The 19546-nt window shown below is 46.9% G+C and overlaps 1 protein-coding gene across 1 annotated transcript in view; it reads left to right on the plus strand.

Annotated features, from left to right (window-relative positions):
• Nucleotides 1-6125: 6125 nt before the first annotated feature.
• LOC146202738 (choline O-acetyltransferase-like) overlaps nucleotides 6126-19546 on the plus strand; it is a 31845-nt gene continuing 18424 nt past the window's right edge. Inside the window, exons 1-6 of the mRNA XM_084585005.1 lie at nucleotides 6126-6235; nucleotides 7477-7530; nucleotides 8063-8234; nucleotides 12959-13139; nucleotides 17329-17543; nucleotides 18962-19062. Of these exons, the coding sequence (XP_084441131.1) occupies nucleotides 6141-6235; nucleotides 7477-7530; nucleotides 8063-8234; nucleotides 12959-13139; nucleotides 17329-17543; nucleotides 18962-19062 (818 nt within the window). The 5' untranslated portion in view covers nucleotides 6126-6140. The remainder of the gene's footprint in view (nucleotides 6236-7476; nucleotides 7531-8062; nucleotides 8235-12958; nucleotides 13140-17328; nucleotides 17544-18961; nucleotides 19063-19546) is intronic.

Here is a 19546-nt window from a genome sequence, read left to right on the forward strand (position 1 = left end):
ATTTACCTAATAAGAAAACGCTGCAATATTTTAGCAACTGTGAGCAGGTTTTAAAGTAAATAAAAAAAAAGTCCACCGCCCTGCAAATGGCTTCCCAAGAGATTCAGCGGAGGGTGAATGCATAGCAGAGAGGAGTGGCTAAAAGAAAGCTTTGGATTACGTCGAGCTGTCCAATGCCCTCCAGATTTGAAAATAAAAAGCGTAGTCCATGACTTTGCTGCCAAGCGCCGACTGAGGGACCTTAAATGCATATTATCGACAGTGGCGCTTGTGAAGATTTCCATGTTGTTCTCGTGGGCAGCTCGCTCGCCTGCGTAGGCTTAGCATTTTAACTGCGCTGCTCAGTTCCGACCGCGCCACAGTTGTCACTTTGGGGATGACCAAGGCGGTTGGGCGCGGCGTTCAGTCGGAGAGGATAGCAGAATGACGTGGAATGACGTGGAAAACTGACGAAAGTGTAGGTTTTTGATGGCGGTCACTTAAACGAAAAATTAACATTGGCTTCAAAAAAAAAAAAAAGGGGGGGGGGGGGGGCAATCACAGCTCAAAAGGTCGCCCACACACGGCCACACCAGGTGTGTGGGATCAAAGGCCGTAGTATTCAAAACCATATTCATATTGCTCGTTCTGTGATAGAAGCAGTGTCAGATGAGGTCAATCAAGTGGCCCTAATTCCGATTGATCTGGCAAAAGCTTTTGATAAGGTGTGTCATGATTTTTTGTTTGCTGTATTGGCAGAGTTCAAACATTGATGATGTCTTGCTTAAAGGCACTGAACTATGTTATAAAGCGGCCGCTACAAAGACTGATTGTTAATCAAAACTTTACCAAGCCTATTCCGCTTAAATTATCTGTTCGACGGGGCTGTCCGCTGTAGCCTTTATTATTCGTGTTATATCTTGATCCCCTATGTCGTAGTATCATCAAGAACAAAGCAGTTCGTGGCTTCTCACTATCGCAATGTGAAATTAAGATTTGGGCTTATGCTGATGACATTGCCCTTTTCTGTTCTGATAAAAAGAGTGTGGCCGGGGTTCTGCACGTAGCTGAGCGTTTTCGCGATAGTTCGGGGTCATCTCTTAACCTTGAAAAATCAAAGGGGTTGTGGTTAGGTCACGGGGTACAAAGCCTAGTTTTTTTTTGCCGGCATCAGGTGGGACTCCAAAGACTTACAGCATTTGGGAGTTCCTTTGCATCAGTATCGCAATAGTGGGCCTCACTGGGATTCTCAGATCTCATCAGTTAGGCGACAAACCCAGGCATGGATGGGTAGGGAGCTGTTTCTATTTGCACGAGCACAAGTTTGCAACGTCTTCTTGATATCGAAGCTTGCAGGTGTTGCATTGTGCAAGAAACAAAATGCAGTCCATGCATAGATTATTCACTACTTCTGTGTGGCGCTCTCAATGGGAGCTTATGCGTCGAGACAATTTGTTTCTCCCTCTGGAGGCTGGTGAAGCTGGCCTTCAGCACTTGTTAGTTCACCAGCTTGTTTCAAGGTTTTTCTTTTTTAAAACAGCAAGCCATCCCCTCCTCCTAGTTGTGTTTAATAGACGATTAAGTGCCCATTTGCCTAATTTGTTTGCTCCCACTGGTCATAGGAGTGAGTGTCCTTTGCGGGATTTTCTTAAGGGAGTTGCCGACAAATTCGATTTCCTCACCGTACGGTTTTTCTTGGAATACCTATACAGTCTATCCAGAAGACCGATGACAAAAGTTCTTATTGAGATATTATTTCCTGTACCGATGTATTGGCAGCCTTACACCTCCTATTTCTAGACAATAGCATCTTAAAGTGGGTTCAAAGGAGGTATATATAATCGGCCGCAACGGCTTTCTTTTTTAAACTTCACACATCAACCTTACCTGTCAGAACGTGGCTTCGTGCAAAAGGGACTTTTGTGTCATGATCGATTAACTGTCGCCTGTGTCAGCAGCCAGAAACTATAGATCATTTCTTTGTGTATTGCCGTGATGTAGTTTTTTTTTTTTTTTTTTTTTTTTTTTTTTTTTTGTAAAGCCCCGGTAAAGCGCTCGGCTGGGGATCCAAGGAATGGAGGTTCGATTCCCGGAGGAGACAAGCTTTATTTATTTACTTTTAACAGTCTCCCTCGAAAGTGTGGCATCCTCTGCCGACAGCTCCTGCCTTAACACTGCCGTGGCCCTTCGCTGGCGGAGAGTTCACGTTGCGGAGCAATTTCAGCTTAGCTTCATGTTTTCACTTTTAGAAACGAATGTTCACTTCGACAAGCTTAAGCGTGTAATATTGCGGAAATAACAGCAGGAGCACGGACAACCCACTCCGAACCTTATTATGGAATACCCAACAAAAAAACCAAACGCAAGCTGTGAACTTTTGCAAAAGGTGCACTTAATATACCGCTTATGTTGCCGAAAGTGGACTTGCAACATTTTGTTTCCACCAAGGCAGACAACTCTTATCTTAAATGCCTAAAATTAGACACTTTTAGCAGACGGTGTTGCCGTTTGCGTTACCGGAATTGTGTGATCCCTCACACCGGCAGTGCGCACGCGCTTCATTGGTCCTGACATGTGGCGACTGGGCTTGAGGGCGCCAGATCGCGCTAGTTGCCCGTCAGCTATTAGTTAGTAATGATAAGGTAGAAAGTTCCCGAGCCAATTGCTTTCTTCGTAAGATATAGTTTTGCGATGAAAAGCTTCCCGAAGTTTCTTCTGCCTTTTCGTTGCACAAAACATCGGTGTGCTGCGATCATTACGAACAGTATACCGTGACTTGCCACGCTGGCTAAGAGATGTAGGTGCCCAATGTCAGTGGAAACTCACTGGTGATTGGCTCTCCTCAGCACGCTCGAGCTGATCTGAAGAGCAGCGTTAGAGTCTTTGAATGCCACCCATCTTCCAGCTGTTCGGCGCAGGGTAAATACTAAAATTTATTTGAGACCGTACAGCTCTGCCGACGGGGAGAAAGTCGGTCAAAAACGTAGCATGTACCCCGTAGAGAGCACATGGCAACAACAGGGAACATTCCTTAGAAGATGAGGTGCGCTCGCCTCGCGTAAAAGCATCTCCCGTATAGTGACTGCGCGGCGAAAGTATAGTCAGCGCGGGGTAGGCATGTATTCGGCTAAAAATGAAAGATCGCCTAAAAGAGCTCATTTTCTCGTTACATCGCACTCCTATGCAATGTACCCATGTACTACTTCTGTGCGAAATCTGCGACAGCTAACGGAAGAGGAGTCCTGGGGCGTAACATACGTTCACCGATCTCTGTAGGGCGTACAAGCGTGATCAGTGAGGTCAGTGTAGGTCCAGTTGCGTTAACCAAATTCACAGCTCTACACGACAACGACGAGAAAGACGCAAGTAGCAAATTCAGGAGCTTTTCTTTAAGTGCGCTCTTGCAGAAGAACGCAAAAACGGCCCACAAGACTCTTCGTACTCATAGCGATAGTGCATGATTGGTCTACAGTCCCGAGCGCTGTCGTGATTGGGCGTTGGCCGACTACAGTAGACTACACATAACAAAGGTTCGACCAGTGAACTCCAAGGGGTTTTTTTTTTTTTTTTTTTTTTTTTTTTTTTTTCAACGGGTGTTTTAATATTCGACTGTTGGAACTGAGACAAACCTCTTTCGCTGTTGGAAGATCAGTGATAGGAGAACTCCAATCTTTATTAATATCTGTGTAAGAATGACAATAATGATGAAACCGTTAGGTCCCCACCTCGCGGATATGACTGCAATGATTCATCACGCAATGTCGACTCAATCACACTGGATGTTTTCGTAGATGCTGTCAACAAAGCCGCAAATTGGAGTCCAAGAGAACGTTTTTATTGACCGAGCGCTACGAGTGGGACAACTGACGCGAATAAAGGCGCGCTCTAACTTGGCACCAACATTTACTTTTGTTGCTTTGTTTTTCTTGGCAGTTTCCTTTGTGGCCAGCGGCGAGCGTAGCTCTTCTGTTTAACCTGAACACAAAGTCGAAAGCTCGAAGATCGAAGTTCGGCGCGATGCTGAGTGGAATAGCATGATGTCACCGTGTCGTGCGCACCACTTCCAAGGACGAGATTGATGAAACGCAAACAGCCGTTCGTGCAGCAGCAGTACCGAACTCCTGATTTCGCCACGTTGATTTATCAGTTCCGTTGGAGCAGAAAACGTAATGACGTTCATCCACGCGGCTTTGCAGGCCGTTTCTTCAATGATCTACATGCAGAGACTGCCAGTGTGACCGCCTGAGGAAGTGCAGGGTTTAACAGTATTGTTGCCGTATATAAGACGAAAAACTGCGTCACAAAGTCGGTAAACTACAGCTAACGTACGTGTCGAGACTGAACTGTGCGAGATCTGAAATTTAAGCTGCATCCGCGCATTCAAACCGTTTGTTGCGCGTAATAATTTTTGTACGCGGGTCATGAAAGCTTCCTTTGGTGCAAATGCACTATTTCACGAGGCCTAATCGGGCCGCCTTCAGGATGTGCGAGGCAGATGCTGCGACTTTCCTTCCCTGTAAACCAATTACTAATGAAAGCGTTAGTAAAATATGTAAAAATTATACATAGTGATGATGGTAATTGATGACAAATATTGTACTAAAATAATAATCAATGATAATTAGCGGGATGAAATGATAAAATAAAAAATAAAAACACGATAAATAAGTAAAATAAAATATAAATGTAAAAAAAGAGAAATGCAACTGAAATAAAAGTAAAAACACTGAAATGTTAAAAAAAAAATGGAAAAACGTCGTGGTAGCAATAAAGTTTCTGCAGTGATCTCTTAATTATAGTGCAAACGCATTATTTCGCGAGGTCCGACATCTTACTGCGCACCATAGTTACGTGCATAGGCGCCGCACAAGTGCTACGGCATGGCATGTCAGACCACGCCAGGGTGGCGAGTGAGACGGGTCCTTCTACTGTGTCGACCGAAGAAGCACGCCGGGTACGGCGGGCTGAGCTGGAACGAGAGAGAAGGCGCCGTAAACGTGAACACATTGCCTAATGTGTGTATATATCCTAGAGCGTAACCAAATCGAAACTTAAAAAGAAAAGCAAATGCCGACAAACAGCTCAACCGAATTAAACCGTGCTTTCGTACGCCTAACTTGGTTTAACCTTAGTTGAAACACTGCTTTTTTTTTTTTTTTTTTTTTTCATGAACATGGCCACGTGGATTATAAAGAAGACAAAAGACAAGCCTGCATTTGACCTTTTCAGAAATCGGGACAAAATTAAATAATGCGTTTCTTTTTTTTTTTTTTCTTGTTCGGCACACAATTTTCACTTTCCTTTTTTTCGCACCATAAATCAGGCACACAACAATAGCTTGCTTGTCTCCTTTTTTCGGCCACGGCCACAACCCAGGCAACTCGCATTTCTAAGTAGAATCTTGGCTCAAATCACACAAGTGTCCACGCATGAACTCAAGGTTCAGAGGAGTTTCTCGTTATATATATACACATTCATTACGAAACGGATTTCTCTCACTAAATGAAGGAACGAATTAACAACCCTGGAACATGAGACCATATAGGAAGTTGCAGGGTGTCCTTATTTAGCGCCTAAGCGAAGGCAGGCTTAGAAAACTCAAACTTTCAAGTCCTAATTCACATTTGAGTATATAGGCTTTCGCTCTACAGCGTTCAGTCACTCCGCTATAACCTTCTGTGCTATTGGGGAGCATTTGCAGCAGTTGCACTTCGTTCGTCCTATCAGGGACCAGGCGAAACAATAAGAGAATACTCTCCCGAGTCTCCTTAACCGTTTATTTATTTTTCCTACTGCGAACGAAACATCTATCTATGCGTAAGCGCGTGCCCCTTTGAAGTCCGCAGGTTTACTCGCCCTCATTGTTTTTGTCGTACTTATCAGTGCCATCGCATTGTGCGTATAGCGCGTGATAGAACTTATGGGGCACAATATGCACAGGTGCCGGCGCAGGAAAGGAGGATTCCTCTACAGCCCAGTTCAGGAAACTTAGTTGGCATGTCTTTCGGATGTCATGCCGTCAGTGAAACTAGTATAAACACCTTTCTGTCGGTGCCGGCTTGTCCCGTCGAGCTTGCACGGTGTGTGCACCTTCAAGCTTAACCTGGAACACCGTCTGACGGTGCTTGGTTGCGTAGGTGACCGACCTGTGGCTGGACGACATGTACCTGAACAACAGTCAGCCGCTACCTGTCAACTCGTCGCCCTTCTACCTCTTCCCCAAGCAGTGCTTCGCCACGTCAGCGGACCAGGCCAGGTAGGTGTTTAGCAGCAGCTCCGGTATACGTTTCGGTAGCCTATAGCTTCACTTCATGTTCTTGTTGCTGTTCATGACGACGACCACGTTTATGAATGGCCCGCATCCATCAAGGGGGCTAGCCGGTGTTTTATTCTTATGCTTGTCAAAGGGAAACAAACGAATAAATAGCAAACAAGGTACAAACTTTAAGGAGCTAACACAAGGAAGAGTATCTTTTCCATCTACCTCGCTAAGATAAGCACTAACACCCGCGTCGTGTTAGCGTATATAGGCTCGCCTGCGCACACATCCTTGACACCAACGAATCTGCATTCATTCACTATAGTGGCCGTATGCTTAGCCGCAAATTATGCAGTCGCTGTTTTTTTTTTGTTTTTTTTTCATCTCTTTCTCTCTAGCCCATTTCCCTTCCTCCTGTTTCTCTTGTTGGCGATCTGGTCAAATGTGTACGTAGCAGAAAACCGAGCTCTTGTTATGAAGCGAAAATTAGCTCTTTGGCCCGGCGTAACAGTGCCACAAACGACTAGGTACGAGGTCAGGTCACTGGCCTCGCACTTCCAGTATTGGGGAACTCCAACTTGAGTATTTCGTTGGTGTCTGGCCCCAGCTCTTCTGCTGCGGGGCCTAACTTCGAGAAAAACGCGAGATTATCCATTGCGTGGACTGCTGCGATTAAAGGTGACTGATAGCAGTACGTACAAGAAGTTTGTCCAGATCGCGCCATCCTGATAAATGAAAGCCAATTCCTTAACATAAAGGCTGCCACTGTCCTCTCTTTTGATAGCTGCATTGGTTGCACGCTATACCAACACTAACAGCTGTATTAGTTTGGGAGAAAAAAGGAAGGGACGAGGTTAATATAGCGAAAATCCTGGAATAAGCAGAAGTAGTGTGGAGGGAGAGGCAAATGTATCCAAAAAAAAGTAAAAAGTTGACATCCAACAGCTGAATGTATGCATCCGCAGTGAAAATGCAAAACAATATAACGTTTCTATTTTTTTATTTCTTTTTTCAAATGACATTTATATTACTTATAGCAACAGTTACGATTGCTCCCTTCTTCCCGAATGTATCCTGAAAAGGTAAGAAAGAAAATCTGTGTATTCTAGCAACAAAGCATGCGCACTCGACCGGTAGTGCGACAAGCAGAAGCAATGTTTCACTTTGCATCTCTGGTAGCACTAATTTATCCTCTCATTTTCATGGCGTACTTGCTAAATGGACATTATCTCCTGCAGGTTCGCAGCCAGGTTCATTGAATTTGCCGTGTCGTTCAAGAGAAAGATTGACAGGTGAGTGAAACTATCCCAAGCGAACTACCACGAATTTATTGTTCTCTTTTCGATCGTTGTTGCAGTTTTGGGTCGCGATGCTTTAATTTCCTAGCATTGGTTTACCTGCGTGGCTTATGACACTTTTATTAGCATTGTTTCCGACAAATAAGTTATGCCGCGCCTTGGTCACACTCTGTCAAGGTGGTCAAGGTCATGGCGAGAAAGGATGTGGAAGACTCAAGTGCTCGTACAGGGCACAGAAAATGAGAAAATGGCGTGACTCCTAGTCCGTCACTGTCATCAAGACAAGTGCGTATAACCAGGCAACGTAGACTGTAAATGACCTCTCCGAAGGAGCCAAAGTTGCTGAGCCGCCAACATATATTTCAGTGCGAGCGTCTTCAACTCATGCTCGTTACAAGGTAACCAATGGGACGAGGAAATTTTCCACCTAGGCGGCAGCTATGCATGCACTGTCGCTGTCAATGCATTAAGGGCAGCCAGAGGCATCAGTTGCCGATTGCCCTTGCACATACACGCTCCCTCGCAGCGGCACCCTGTCTCCCGACGTGGGCCGAGGCGGCGCTCGGCAGCCACTCTGCATGCAGACCTACAAACATTTTTTCCCGGCCTACCGGAGGCCCGGGCCGACGAAGGATGACCTTCTACTCGACACCGCCTCACAGCATCAGGACCACGTGATCGTCGTCTGCCGTGATCAGGTGAGCGCAGTTCCCCCCTCCGCACTCGCCTGCCTCTCGAAGAAAACAGTACTGATGATAATCGTCATTGTCTGCTGAATACGCATTGTAGTATCCGCCCACCCCTCACAGAGCTGTACTGTCGTGGCCCGTGCGCGAAATTAGGATATGATACTAAACTCTCGGCTGCGTACCTGCCTCCTACAGCGGTTTCGTTCGGTGTTTCCTGCAAGCAAGGGCGGCGCGAATGGAAATGATCAAACCAATCTGATACGCCTCTAGATGAAAACGATAACCGTTTCGGTTTTCTCTAAGCGCTCCAGAGAAATGGCGTAGCTATTCCGTGTGACCGAAACTGTAGTGTATTCATCGCTTTTGCTCACAGAAATTGCAAAAATTAGTAAGCCATCCTTTTGCCCATAAAGGGCGAAGCGAGTATTTTGACGATATTTTATGAATGGAGGCGGAATGGTCTGATTTCCTTTGTTCACAGCTAACTGTACCTGTTTGGATTTCAATCGATTTCTTTCGTTTCGAGCGAATGCACGTGGCCCACATGGAGTACGAGAATATAAGGGGCAATCCTTGCTCTGCTAACGAGCTAACCAACCGCATACTGAAGGAGAAGCGGTGTACAATGACGCGGTTAAATTTTATTCTCAGTGGTGACGACACAAATACGGAAAGCCCTGCGTGAAAGCACAGGCAATAGATCATGAATCCAGGCCCTGCTCTGTCATCGCACTCTAGTCCAACAAGCTGCCGGCTAGCAAAGATAGAGGCAACAGTGCCCTTGAAGCGAGAATTTTGGGAGCTGGAAGAACATTCTGGTGACTTTCTTATGTATCTTCGTACGGAAAGTTCATGTCTGCTCGGCAAAGTAAGCCTGGTTTAAGGTTCACCTTTTGGTACTCCAGAGTTATCCAACGAAGCCACTAGGGTAGTCTTACCCCTCAGGGGCAGACGAACTAGCTTAGTCCGCATTTAATTAAGTCTCGGCTCACAAGCATAAACCACCCCACCAAGTTATCCTTGCAGTCTAGCGATGTACTCTACGGTGCATCACTCCAAGGATTGCGGTGGTTAAGCAGAAAACGTTGTTGGCCTAGTTGGGCTAGTTGGGCTAGTTTCCTGTGTGCTTCTCTGTTCTCCTGCGTGCGTCTTTTTGGCTCGTTAATCATTTCTTCTTGACTACGATGGTGCATTATTACAGGATTTTTAATCATATAGTTATATAAGAGTCATTCGTATAGAAAGCTTCCTTCTTTTTTTTGTTCGGGCCTTTCTTTTCAGATCTCCAGCTCACTACTCACTCAAGCGTCGATCAGTCAGCGAGGACGCTGCTGACATCCTATTCAAATGTATCTAGCAGTAACGAATAATATTATTATGGAGTGGCAAGCCGATGAACACAGGAAAAGAGAGCAGACAGAAGATGACGATTATACTATTTTAATGAATTCCGGGGGGCCTGGCGCGAGCGTGCTTGCCCGCGCCACTGTCCTCTTCTTCCTCGTCCGTAACAATATGATATGAAGCGTACGTGGTTTGTTTCGGATTTGAAGAGTGGTGGTAACAGCTTGGCATGCATTCACGATACGCCTACGCAGTGAAAGACATCGGACAAAGCTGAATTGCTACTAACGCAAAAGGTTTGGTTATTGTTTTTATTTCGTTTGGTTATCACGGCAATTCACTGCAGGCCCTACGCCGATGTATATCAGACTGGGAAGCAAACATCATCGCGCATTTATTTCCCGCCTTGCTTCATCGATAGAACAGCGAACTGGGCTGAAGAAGGTCGATTGGCTCCGTTCACTCGCGGTTTCCTTTCCTTTTTCGGGCACGCACGGTTATTCAATCTCCTGCGCGCTGCGCGCAATTTTGAGTCGTTTAAGCATGGTATTTACTTGGAAGAACATTGTCGAAAAACAAAAGTGCTAATTTAAAGCAAGGGGACATTTTCGCCTCCCATGTCGACATTTAAATTTAGGCGCCTATGTCTTTCGCGGACAAGCCGTCACGCCGTGCCCACCGCTCCAGCTCAGTGTGGATGTGGCGCGGGAAACTCGCGCCATCTGACGCCTGTTGAGAGAAGAGACCGCGTTCGAAAGAACGGAGCAAGCGCCATCCCTCAGCAACGAATAGAGGGTTCAGAAGCTCCGGCGCAACTAAAGTGAACTGAAGTCAAGTGAAATTCGACGGGAACAGCTACGGTCGCTCACCGGGGTACATCCAGTGAAATTCTCATACGGGGTCATTGAAAAGGGTGCACGCGCACAAAGGAATCCGCGCTGCGCTGTACCGTTGTTACAAAAAAAAAAAAAAAAAAAATGGCCGCGATGATCAAGGAGGCAGACTTCAGCTCTTTTGTTATCATCACCCGCAGTCATACGTTTCGTGTGAAATTTGGGCAAGCCTAGGTTAGAAAACTGTGCTGAGCTGCTCCGCATCTCAGTCAGCGCTACTTCTTTTTACGATGCCGCTGTAACACGCCACTTCAATCTCTCGACGAACAGAGATGTGCAAGCCGTCTTCCGCTAGTAAAAACGTCTGTGCTAGTGCATGGCTTCGAGTAAGCAATAAACAATAAACAGAGAATAAGCAGAAGCAGTTCCTACGCAATAGATGAAACTTTTAGTGGGCGCAATTTACTGCATCGTTTTAAGGTCCCCTTTTATTTAAATTTAAACGGCATCAGTGGACAAACGCCGTCTCCCACTTGAGCTTTTTTTTTTTTTCTTATGGCGCCAGCAAATCTATGGAGCCGAACACTGAAAGCTGCTGGCGCTCAAGCACTGCATACGATTGACTGGCCCTTTCTCTATGGTTTCCCTGGTTATTGCAATTGCAAAAGTGAACGAAGCTATTAAAACTGTGTATCGGAAAAAATCCTGGCAGATACGCTCCTCGAATGGTAGGTGCTCAATAGTAAAAATTCTGGATAAAGAAACCTCGCTTGTGAACATTCTGCATCGTCGCATTATGCGCTCTGCTTTTAGCGACACTTCAACCGATGGTATGCAAGCCTCGCCTCTCACATGGGGCGAGCAGCGGCCTAGTAAACGTAACGAGCGCGGGATTCATCTCGTCATGCGCTCGTGTGCTTCCTCGAACCGATGCCTTAGGTCCAGCATTCCCGAACATCACCTTTGGCTTGGAAGCAAAGAATAAAACAGGGTATGAACATATTGTTGGGGGTGGTTTACCCTCCCGACGTGAAGCGAAATCTCGATCTTAAAGGCCCACTGTCCACCCTCCGGTCGAAAATATTTTCTTCCCCGGTGACTGTGAGACTTCGCCTCTGGAACGCAAGGCCGCAAAATGTTTTTGAAAAGAGTAACTAATAACGCAGTTACAGCCACCGCAATCACCCGATTCTATCCTGCCTCTCTCCTTCCGTTCCCTCGCAAAGGTTTTTCATTTTCCTGCCCGAGGTCGTCTAGCCTCCGCAATACAAATTCCCCTTCCTCCTCCGCGTTTGGCGGGAGGTGGGGCGTGGCTCTCCGCGAGCGCGAAAATAAAAAAAAAACGGTCGAGGGAGCGCGCGCCGCTGGATTCAGTCTGGCCGTGGCGAGGGAAAAGCGCGCTGCGAGCGGTAGACACCCATCCTTCTCCCGTCAGTCAGCGAGACGGACCAATGGACGTCGTTCCCGGTACGTACGTCATTATCGGGGCCCGTCGGGCCTGCGCAGGAAGCGGTGAAGCTGGCTTCTCAAAGAAGAGTATGAGGGAGCTTTGAATTGTATTTTCGAGGCTTTGCGGCGCGCGTGTCGCTGTAGAATTTTGCACAGACTATCTCCGGTACCTGATCGAAACACTGGGCTCCTTTTCTTAAAAGGGCCTTCCCTGGACAGTGGCCCTTTAAAATTTGTCACGCGCTCGCATCGAGTATAGTTAAGATTGTCACAGAGAACCAATGGCGTTCGTCACAAAGCTATACAGGTGGCCCGAGAGCGGTTTTGCGGACATTTAAATCGTTATAGATAACCCTCACGGTTAAACAACTTGCCGTTGATGATGCGGTACGGTACGAGTTCTAACGTCCCAAAGCGACATCGGCTGTGAGGAATGGCGCATGTGGAGAGCTTCGGTTATTTCGACCACTTTTAGTTTCGTTTAGGGTGCCTTGAGTTTTGTTTCCGTCAAAGCGCGGACCCCACGGCAGGGATCGAACCTCAATCCTCGGGAGTGCCATAACCATTCAGCCACTGCTGCGGCGTTCCTTTGCCCTCGAAAAAAATATTCTTGTACTGCTGTTCAGAGCGTGACTAATGTACCATCTTCTGCTGCCTCACTTCATGCAACAACTTCTCAGGGTCTATATCGCTTCTGCCTTGTCTCGCGGTGTACCCAATGTAGATGCTTGCACCCGAGTCTCTACACCCTGCTTGCTCTGTATATTATGTGAAACTATCCATGGTTTAGAGGGTTCACCATGGCTTACCGTCCCAGGCTGATTATGTATTTATTCGTTTGGTCTTTTATTTCAGAATTGTCTTGTGCTATGGTCACCGTTTCATTTTCTTTCCCTTCCTCTCTGTTATAGTTCATTTCTGAGCATTTCTATCAAAAACACCTTAAGATTATTTCGAACTGGAAAGCCTGTCTAGAGTGACCCAGTTCATTGATACGCGGTACGCAGTTCGACCATGTATGTCATAGCGAGAACTGGTCCAATGTGCCACTCACTGTTAGACGCGACGAGAGAGGGACACGGTTATCTTTCCGGGCGGCGCGCGCAGTTCTTCAAGCTGCGCCTTCCCCTGGACCAAGGGGGACCCTTGGACGTGGAGGCGCTGACGCGGCAGCTGCTCAGCATCAAGCAACAGGCCAAGGACCCCTCGGAGAGGCAGCCACCCGTGGGGGCGTTCACCACGGAGCAAAGGCGCACATGGGCCGGCATTTACGCCAAGCTGGCACGCAGTGAGTCTCCACTACGTTCCTTGTGAACGACGCGAGTGAACGCAGAGTGCACTGCGTCACAGTCAACCTGGCCCGCTACTTGTTTTCTTGTGGGCACTTCCGGCGTCCATCCTTTCCAGTTGCACGCAACGCTCTGATCGTGGTCAGCTGGCACCCGTGCTTGGGTCAGTCGCGATATCTGACGGGAAGGCAGTCGGCTCATCGAGAACCGACATCACGAGTGAATAGAGTTGCAAATGCTCGCCTTTAATTCTCTGGGCATTCAGAAAACTAAAGCCAGCTGTTGTTTATGTTTCGCCGCGAAGCATATACAGCTCGTCGAAGTAACTCAAATTCAGAAGAAAAAAAAAAAAAGTGTAGGAGAAAATACGCACGTGATCTCGCATCAAAATTGCGAAGTAACTGTTCTTTGTGCAGCAGATTTCAGGGTGGTGTCATATAATTTCGCTTCCCACTTAACATCCACCTGCTATTCAATTTGGAGGCTACTTTGCGATAGAGATTCCAACCGAGGTGGCCACTGAGAAGTGAGACCGATACTCTGTCTTTCTTTCCGCAAAAATCAACTTAAACAAAATTTTAAACGTATTCCACGAATGAAAAGGAAAGGCGGTGTTAAATGTTCTTCGCGTCTACACTTAATGAGAAGGTTGAGCGTCTCCTAATTTTTTTGTTTGTCTGCTCACACTGGGATCTGAAGCAGCAGTGCTGGTCAAGTTCTACTATAAAGCGTGAACGAACGCCGCAGACTCAGGGGAAAGCATAATTCGTTCCGGTAGCATTGAAGGGGTGTTCGAAATTAAGAAACGAGGAAGCAACATTGGGACTGCGCAAAAGCTCTTGTTCGCGCCATTGTACCCATCCGGTCTCCCCCTGGAAACTTGAAAGAAGTGCCAGGTACAGGAAACGAGGCCTTCAAATCGCCGGACTTGCGCTGGTAATTCTCAACTTCTATGCGTAGGTCGTTCATAGAAAACAATTTCGATATTTGCACTGCATATCACATACCTCTGAAAAATCGTGCCCTGCGCGATATTGGGAAAGTATATTATAGCCTTGGACATCCCCTTCCCCATCCCTCTCCCAAAAAATATGCTATTCAGATTGATCTGGCTAGCTCGATAACTTCTGGCAGCAAGCGAAACAGTGTCAAGGATAGGCAAATCGAACAATAACGAGAAGCGGCGGCTTGAAGGATTTATGCAATATAGGGGAAGAAACATGCTCGCGATTGAAATTCCAGAGAAAAGGTTATGCGAAAGCACACGTGCTTAGGTAGTTCGAAACAGTACACGTCCACCTCAAACAGGGTACTTTCAGAAAAGTAGCCACACCCATCACAAAGCTTTACCGAAGAAAGCATCAATAGGTACGAGGCGGAAATAAATTTCAGGCGCGTTGCTTTACTGTTTAACAAGGGGGTGTTGTCTACCTCGGGGCATACTCTTTCCCCTGGCCTCCCGAATTTGTGTGGTTCCCAAAATATTTGCTTGCATACAAGGTTTTCACTTTTCTCATGTAAGCTAGCTGCTTTTGGCCTCTATAAAACTGCTTTCAATAATGCCGGCAGTGAAATATTTTCTCGGTCCTTCTTTTTGCACGTGATATTTTCGCATGTGCTCTGTTTCCCGCTCGCATGCCGTTGCACACTTTCCCGCCCATGCTCCGAAGACTGCATAATAAGATTCTCTCACGGACTAGTGGGTACATTTGAATGGAAAGAGTAAAACTGCGCAAAAAAAAAAAAAAAAAAAAAAAAAAGATGGGACGAAAGACGCACGCAAGCACAGACAAGAAGCAGCACAGCGCCAGCGAAGCAACAAAGCCGCTCGAAGAGCTCGGAATGTAGGGCGCCCTGCACATCTGCTGCGGGCGGGGCACGCACGTACAGCCGCGTTCTTGGAAATCGTTTGTATCGCGACCGGCCCTGCATAATACAGTAGTGGCAACGTCCTCATCTGCTGCTACGGGACACAAACTTGAATCGGTGCCGCACGAGCATATTACTACTGCGCCTTCCAGGTGAAGGAAAAATTGATTGTTTGTGCCGGCACGCAAGATGCAGCCCCATCGAAGACGAGACAGCGGTCACGCCGCGTAATGTTAACTTTTCTTAAATTCCACTTTCTATAGAGACGACAGCACGCGTTCGCGCAGACCAGTATCGCGAAACGATGGGAGCAGGAAGTGGGACAAGTTTCACTGAGAGGCCGCACTTTTGTAGACCCATACCCATGCTAGCACCTATTCTTATGACAGAAAAGATGCAGTGGCGCTACTGAAACCAGGTGGATTTGACAATTGGGGCGCATGGCTCGTACGAATGCACGTAAACGAAGCATTTCAGAGTAGGGTTTTTTTTTGTTTTGTTTTAGGCCCCTTCGTGGTGCTACAGTGGTTAGGGCGCTCGACCGCTGCGCCCAAGGATGCGGGATCGAATTCCGGCCGCGACGGCCGCTTTTCGATGGAGGCGAAAAGCAAGGCGATAGTGTGCTGTGCGATGTCAGTGCACGTTATAGAACCCCAGGAGGTAGAAATTTCCGGATCCTTCTCTACGGCACCTCTCATTAGCTGGAGTTGCTTTGGGACGTTAAACTCAATGAACCAAACCAACAGCAAGCTGATATTTAAAACAAAAAAGTCCAGAAATGGATAGTCCCCATAAAGTCCCCACAACGTAGAGGTGTTTAATCAGCTGGGTTTTTTATCCAGTCAGGCAGGGGTTTCAGGTAGCTCGACATGTTTCAGCGTACCCTAAGTATGCTCGTTCGAAAACGGTCGTAAAATAAGATAGCTCTACATTGAAAGCAATTCTAAAACAGCATGAGGAGCTAACCGCTTATCGTAGCAGACGACGACGTCGTCCGCCAGCGCCCTGTATGTTTGATTACAAGGTTTTGGACTGCACACGAACCCTGCAATAACTTCAATGGCGGTGTTTCCTAATTTCTGAAACGAAACAAAAGTTGTGGTTTCTTCTACGTGGGCATAGGCCACCAACCACCGCGGGTTCGAGCTTCGCGCGAGCCGTGGCCCCGATCAGCTGCGCGCACACTGAAACACCGCAGCGCGCACTCAACCTTCGTAGGTAGGATAGCGCTTCGCTGCAATGAAACGAGTCTTAAGTCCACAAAGGAGACGTTTAATGAACGGCGTCCCGCAACAATACACATTCTCACAGTCACGCCCTCGTGGGACGCGCGAGGAGCAAGGTTTCCCTGCGCGCACAAAGTGACGAAGAAATGCTCGCCGTCAGCCTGCAATGACACGCGTGCTGTCATCTCTCCCGCGGTGACCACAGGGCCGCTTTGAGACAGAGTAGGCAACCAACGCTCTCTGGTCCCGATCGACAGGCTCGAGCCGCGTTCGATGCCGCAGGACATTGAACAGGCGAGCACACACTTGTCGGCATGGACAAAGGGGCTGGGAGACGATGTCTCGAAGGGGTATCTTGGCCGCGCGAATGCGGCGATCGAAGCGTGCTCCGTATTCCAACCAAAATGGACCAATACCACTACAGTTACCCGTTTCTTATTTTCGACCGCATATATATATATATATAGAGCGCCCCGAAAAGCTGGCACATGGACGTCTTATATTGGTAACGCATACTTCGGCATTTTTTGCACCAGTACGTCGCGAACGCTGTGGGCATGACTGAAACCAGCACTCTCGCGGGAACCGTTCTCTCGCTGCATATTTTGACTTTATGTGGCTGTTCAGCCTACAGCCTCCTAGCGTGCAACGGCCTAAAGGAAACGCGATTACCGCCACTAACAAGTGCACGTGCTTTCGGCATTTTTAAACGGCCTTTAAATAGCGACGCAATCGAGATTTATGAGAAAGGCTAGGCTTCTCTACAGGACGACGAGCGCCCGCGTTGATGAAGGAAAACTAAGACGTTTATGCGCAGTTATTTACAAGGAGAGACTATAGAGCCAGATTTCTGGCTATAGGAAAAAAAAAAATGCTGCGGGTAATTAGGACTACAAAGCTTAATTAGTGCTTAGCGTACATGCTGCAGTGAGGTGCATCAAGAGGTCGTAAATCGGCATTGAGCTACACGTTTAAGGTATAACATTTGTTTGCGTTTCGAGCCTGCCCGTCTGTAACGTAGCGTGCCGCGTTTCGACATCTTACTGGGCGCTATTTCCACGCGACTGACGCAGCTGGCGCGGGCGGCGCGCAGGCAACGTGAACCAGAGCTCGCTGCAGTGCCTGGAGACGTGCCTGCTGGTGGTGTGCCTGGACCGGCCTCTGAGCAGCCTGCGGATGCGTCACTACGCCAGCCTGCGCCGCGAGTCCGTCACGCTGGACCTGGGTGCCCAGGCGGCGCACTTGCTCCATGGCGGCTCGGTGGCAGATGGCAACGCCGCCAACCGGTGGTACGACAAGTTTATGCAGGTGAAGCTGCTTCGCTGATTTCGGCGCGAAAACACGTAATGCGTATTCAGCGTCCCTATACTGGCGACAGAACCGCAGAAATGGTACCCTGAGCAGTTCTGCAGTCTAAAATGAAGTGCGTCAAGGTGCGGGGAAAAAAAAAAAAAAAAAAACTCGAGAAAGCTAGACCACCATCATCATCATCATCATCATCAGCCTGATTATACCCACTGCAGGGCGAAGGCCTCTCCCATATTTTTCCACTTAACCCGGTTCTGTGCTAGCTGCATCCACTTGACCCCTGCGAACTTCTCAACCTCATCCGCCCAACTAACTTTCTGCCTCCCCCTGCTACGCTTTCCTTCCCTTCGAATCCAGTTTGTTACCCTAAGCGACCATCGGTTATCCTCTCTTCGCACTACATGCCCTGCCCATGCCCATTTCTTGTTCTTAATTTCCGCTAGAAGGCTACACCACTGTACTATTTTTTTTTTTTTTTTTCCTTCCTGAACGAGGCCGTCTCGTTTCGGCGCTGCGCTTGCATCTGCGAGTTTGCTCAAAAAAGAGCGTATCTGGAACGATAATACCGTGCAAAATATGTGTTTATTACTATTTTATTATAATTAATCGAGATTTTGACTACCGCGTTAAAAAGAAAAAGAAGAGCATTTTACTCTTTTTGGTAGTTTTCCTTCAACGACCGCATCTCCACATCCTTTCTCACATCTGTTGATTGAAGCAACCTGCTTGCAATGCAATGTATAGGTTATTTATTTATTTATTTATTTATTTATTTATTTATTTATTTATTTATTTATTTATTTATTTATTTATTTATTTATTTATTTATTTATTTATTTATTTATTTATTTATTTATTTATTTATTTATTTATTTATTTATTTATTTATTTATTTATTTATCACTTCAGTTCAGTCGTGTCCGACTCTTCGTGACCCTATGGACCATATCACGCCACGCTTTCCGGTCTCTCACTATCTTCCTAAAATCACATAGCTTCATCTGCAGCGCCTCGAGGATGCCATCTAACCATCGCGTTCGCTGCCTACCCCTTCTCCGGTAACCCTCAACCTTTCCCAACATCAAATCTTTTTCCAGCTATATATATATATATATATATATATATATATATATATATATATATATATATATATATATATATAGCGTTGGGTGATCACTTAATTACACTGATGCAGACGATCGAGCTTCATTCGGTTCGTAATTCAGGGGCATTATGTGTTTGTGTGTGTGTGCGTTCTCACATGGGACAGCCAAACGGTCGCACACAGGGCCCTCTTTCATGCGTGTGCACTGGTGCTTCTCTGTGCGTATGGAGACAGGAGTCGTTCTCGCTGCATTTTCAACTTTGTTCTCCTTTTATTCCTCGCCATGCTTGACCTCGTGCCTGCCGGCTGCCAGATAGTCGTCAGCCGGGACGGAATCAACGGTCTCATCTCCGAACACTCAGCCTCCGAAGGGGTCACAGTCCTCAGGTTCTGTGAAGAATTCCTCCAGCACATGTGAGCCTAAGCATTGTATTCCTTGCGCCTGTGAAAATAAATTTCTATTTTTAGTAAGGGCATCTCGGTGCCTCGAAATCACAACAACAACAACAAAAAAAAAAGCCTTGTACACCTTGACTGGCAGCTCCGTATATCTGTGCAAATGTTGCAAGTGGGTCGCACGCACGCACACAAACGCGCGCGCGGGGGAGCACGCACAGTCAGGGGTTATTTGCATTTACCAGCCGAGCCAAGCACAGGTGAAACAAAGTGAGCAAGCATCTATTTCTGTGTACTGTCTGACACTTCCATCTCTAACAGAAGGCACAGAAAATTGCATTGATATAAGTTTTTTTTTTTCTAGTGTATAAGAAAAATGTATCTTTTGATTACAATGTCGCGAAGAATTGTATCCAGTTCATTCATGCCATGCTCTCAAAATCAACTGCAATTAAAATGATGAGCCTGAAGCTTATCTTGATGCAGCTGCCTCAAATACGCT

This window comes from Amblyomma maculatum, chromosome 1 (genome assembly GCF_055883805.1).
Source record: "Amblyomma maculatum isolate TAMU_Amacu chromosome 1, ASM5588380v1, whole genome shotgun sequence".
Taxonomy (NCBI): domain Eukaryota; kingdom Metazoa; phylum Arthropoda; class Arachnida; order Ixodida; family Ixodidae; genus Amblyomma; species Amblyomma maculatum.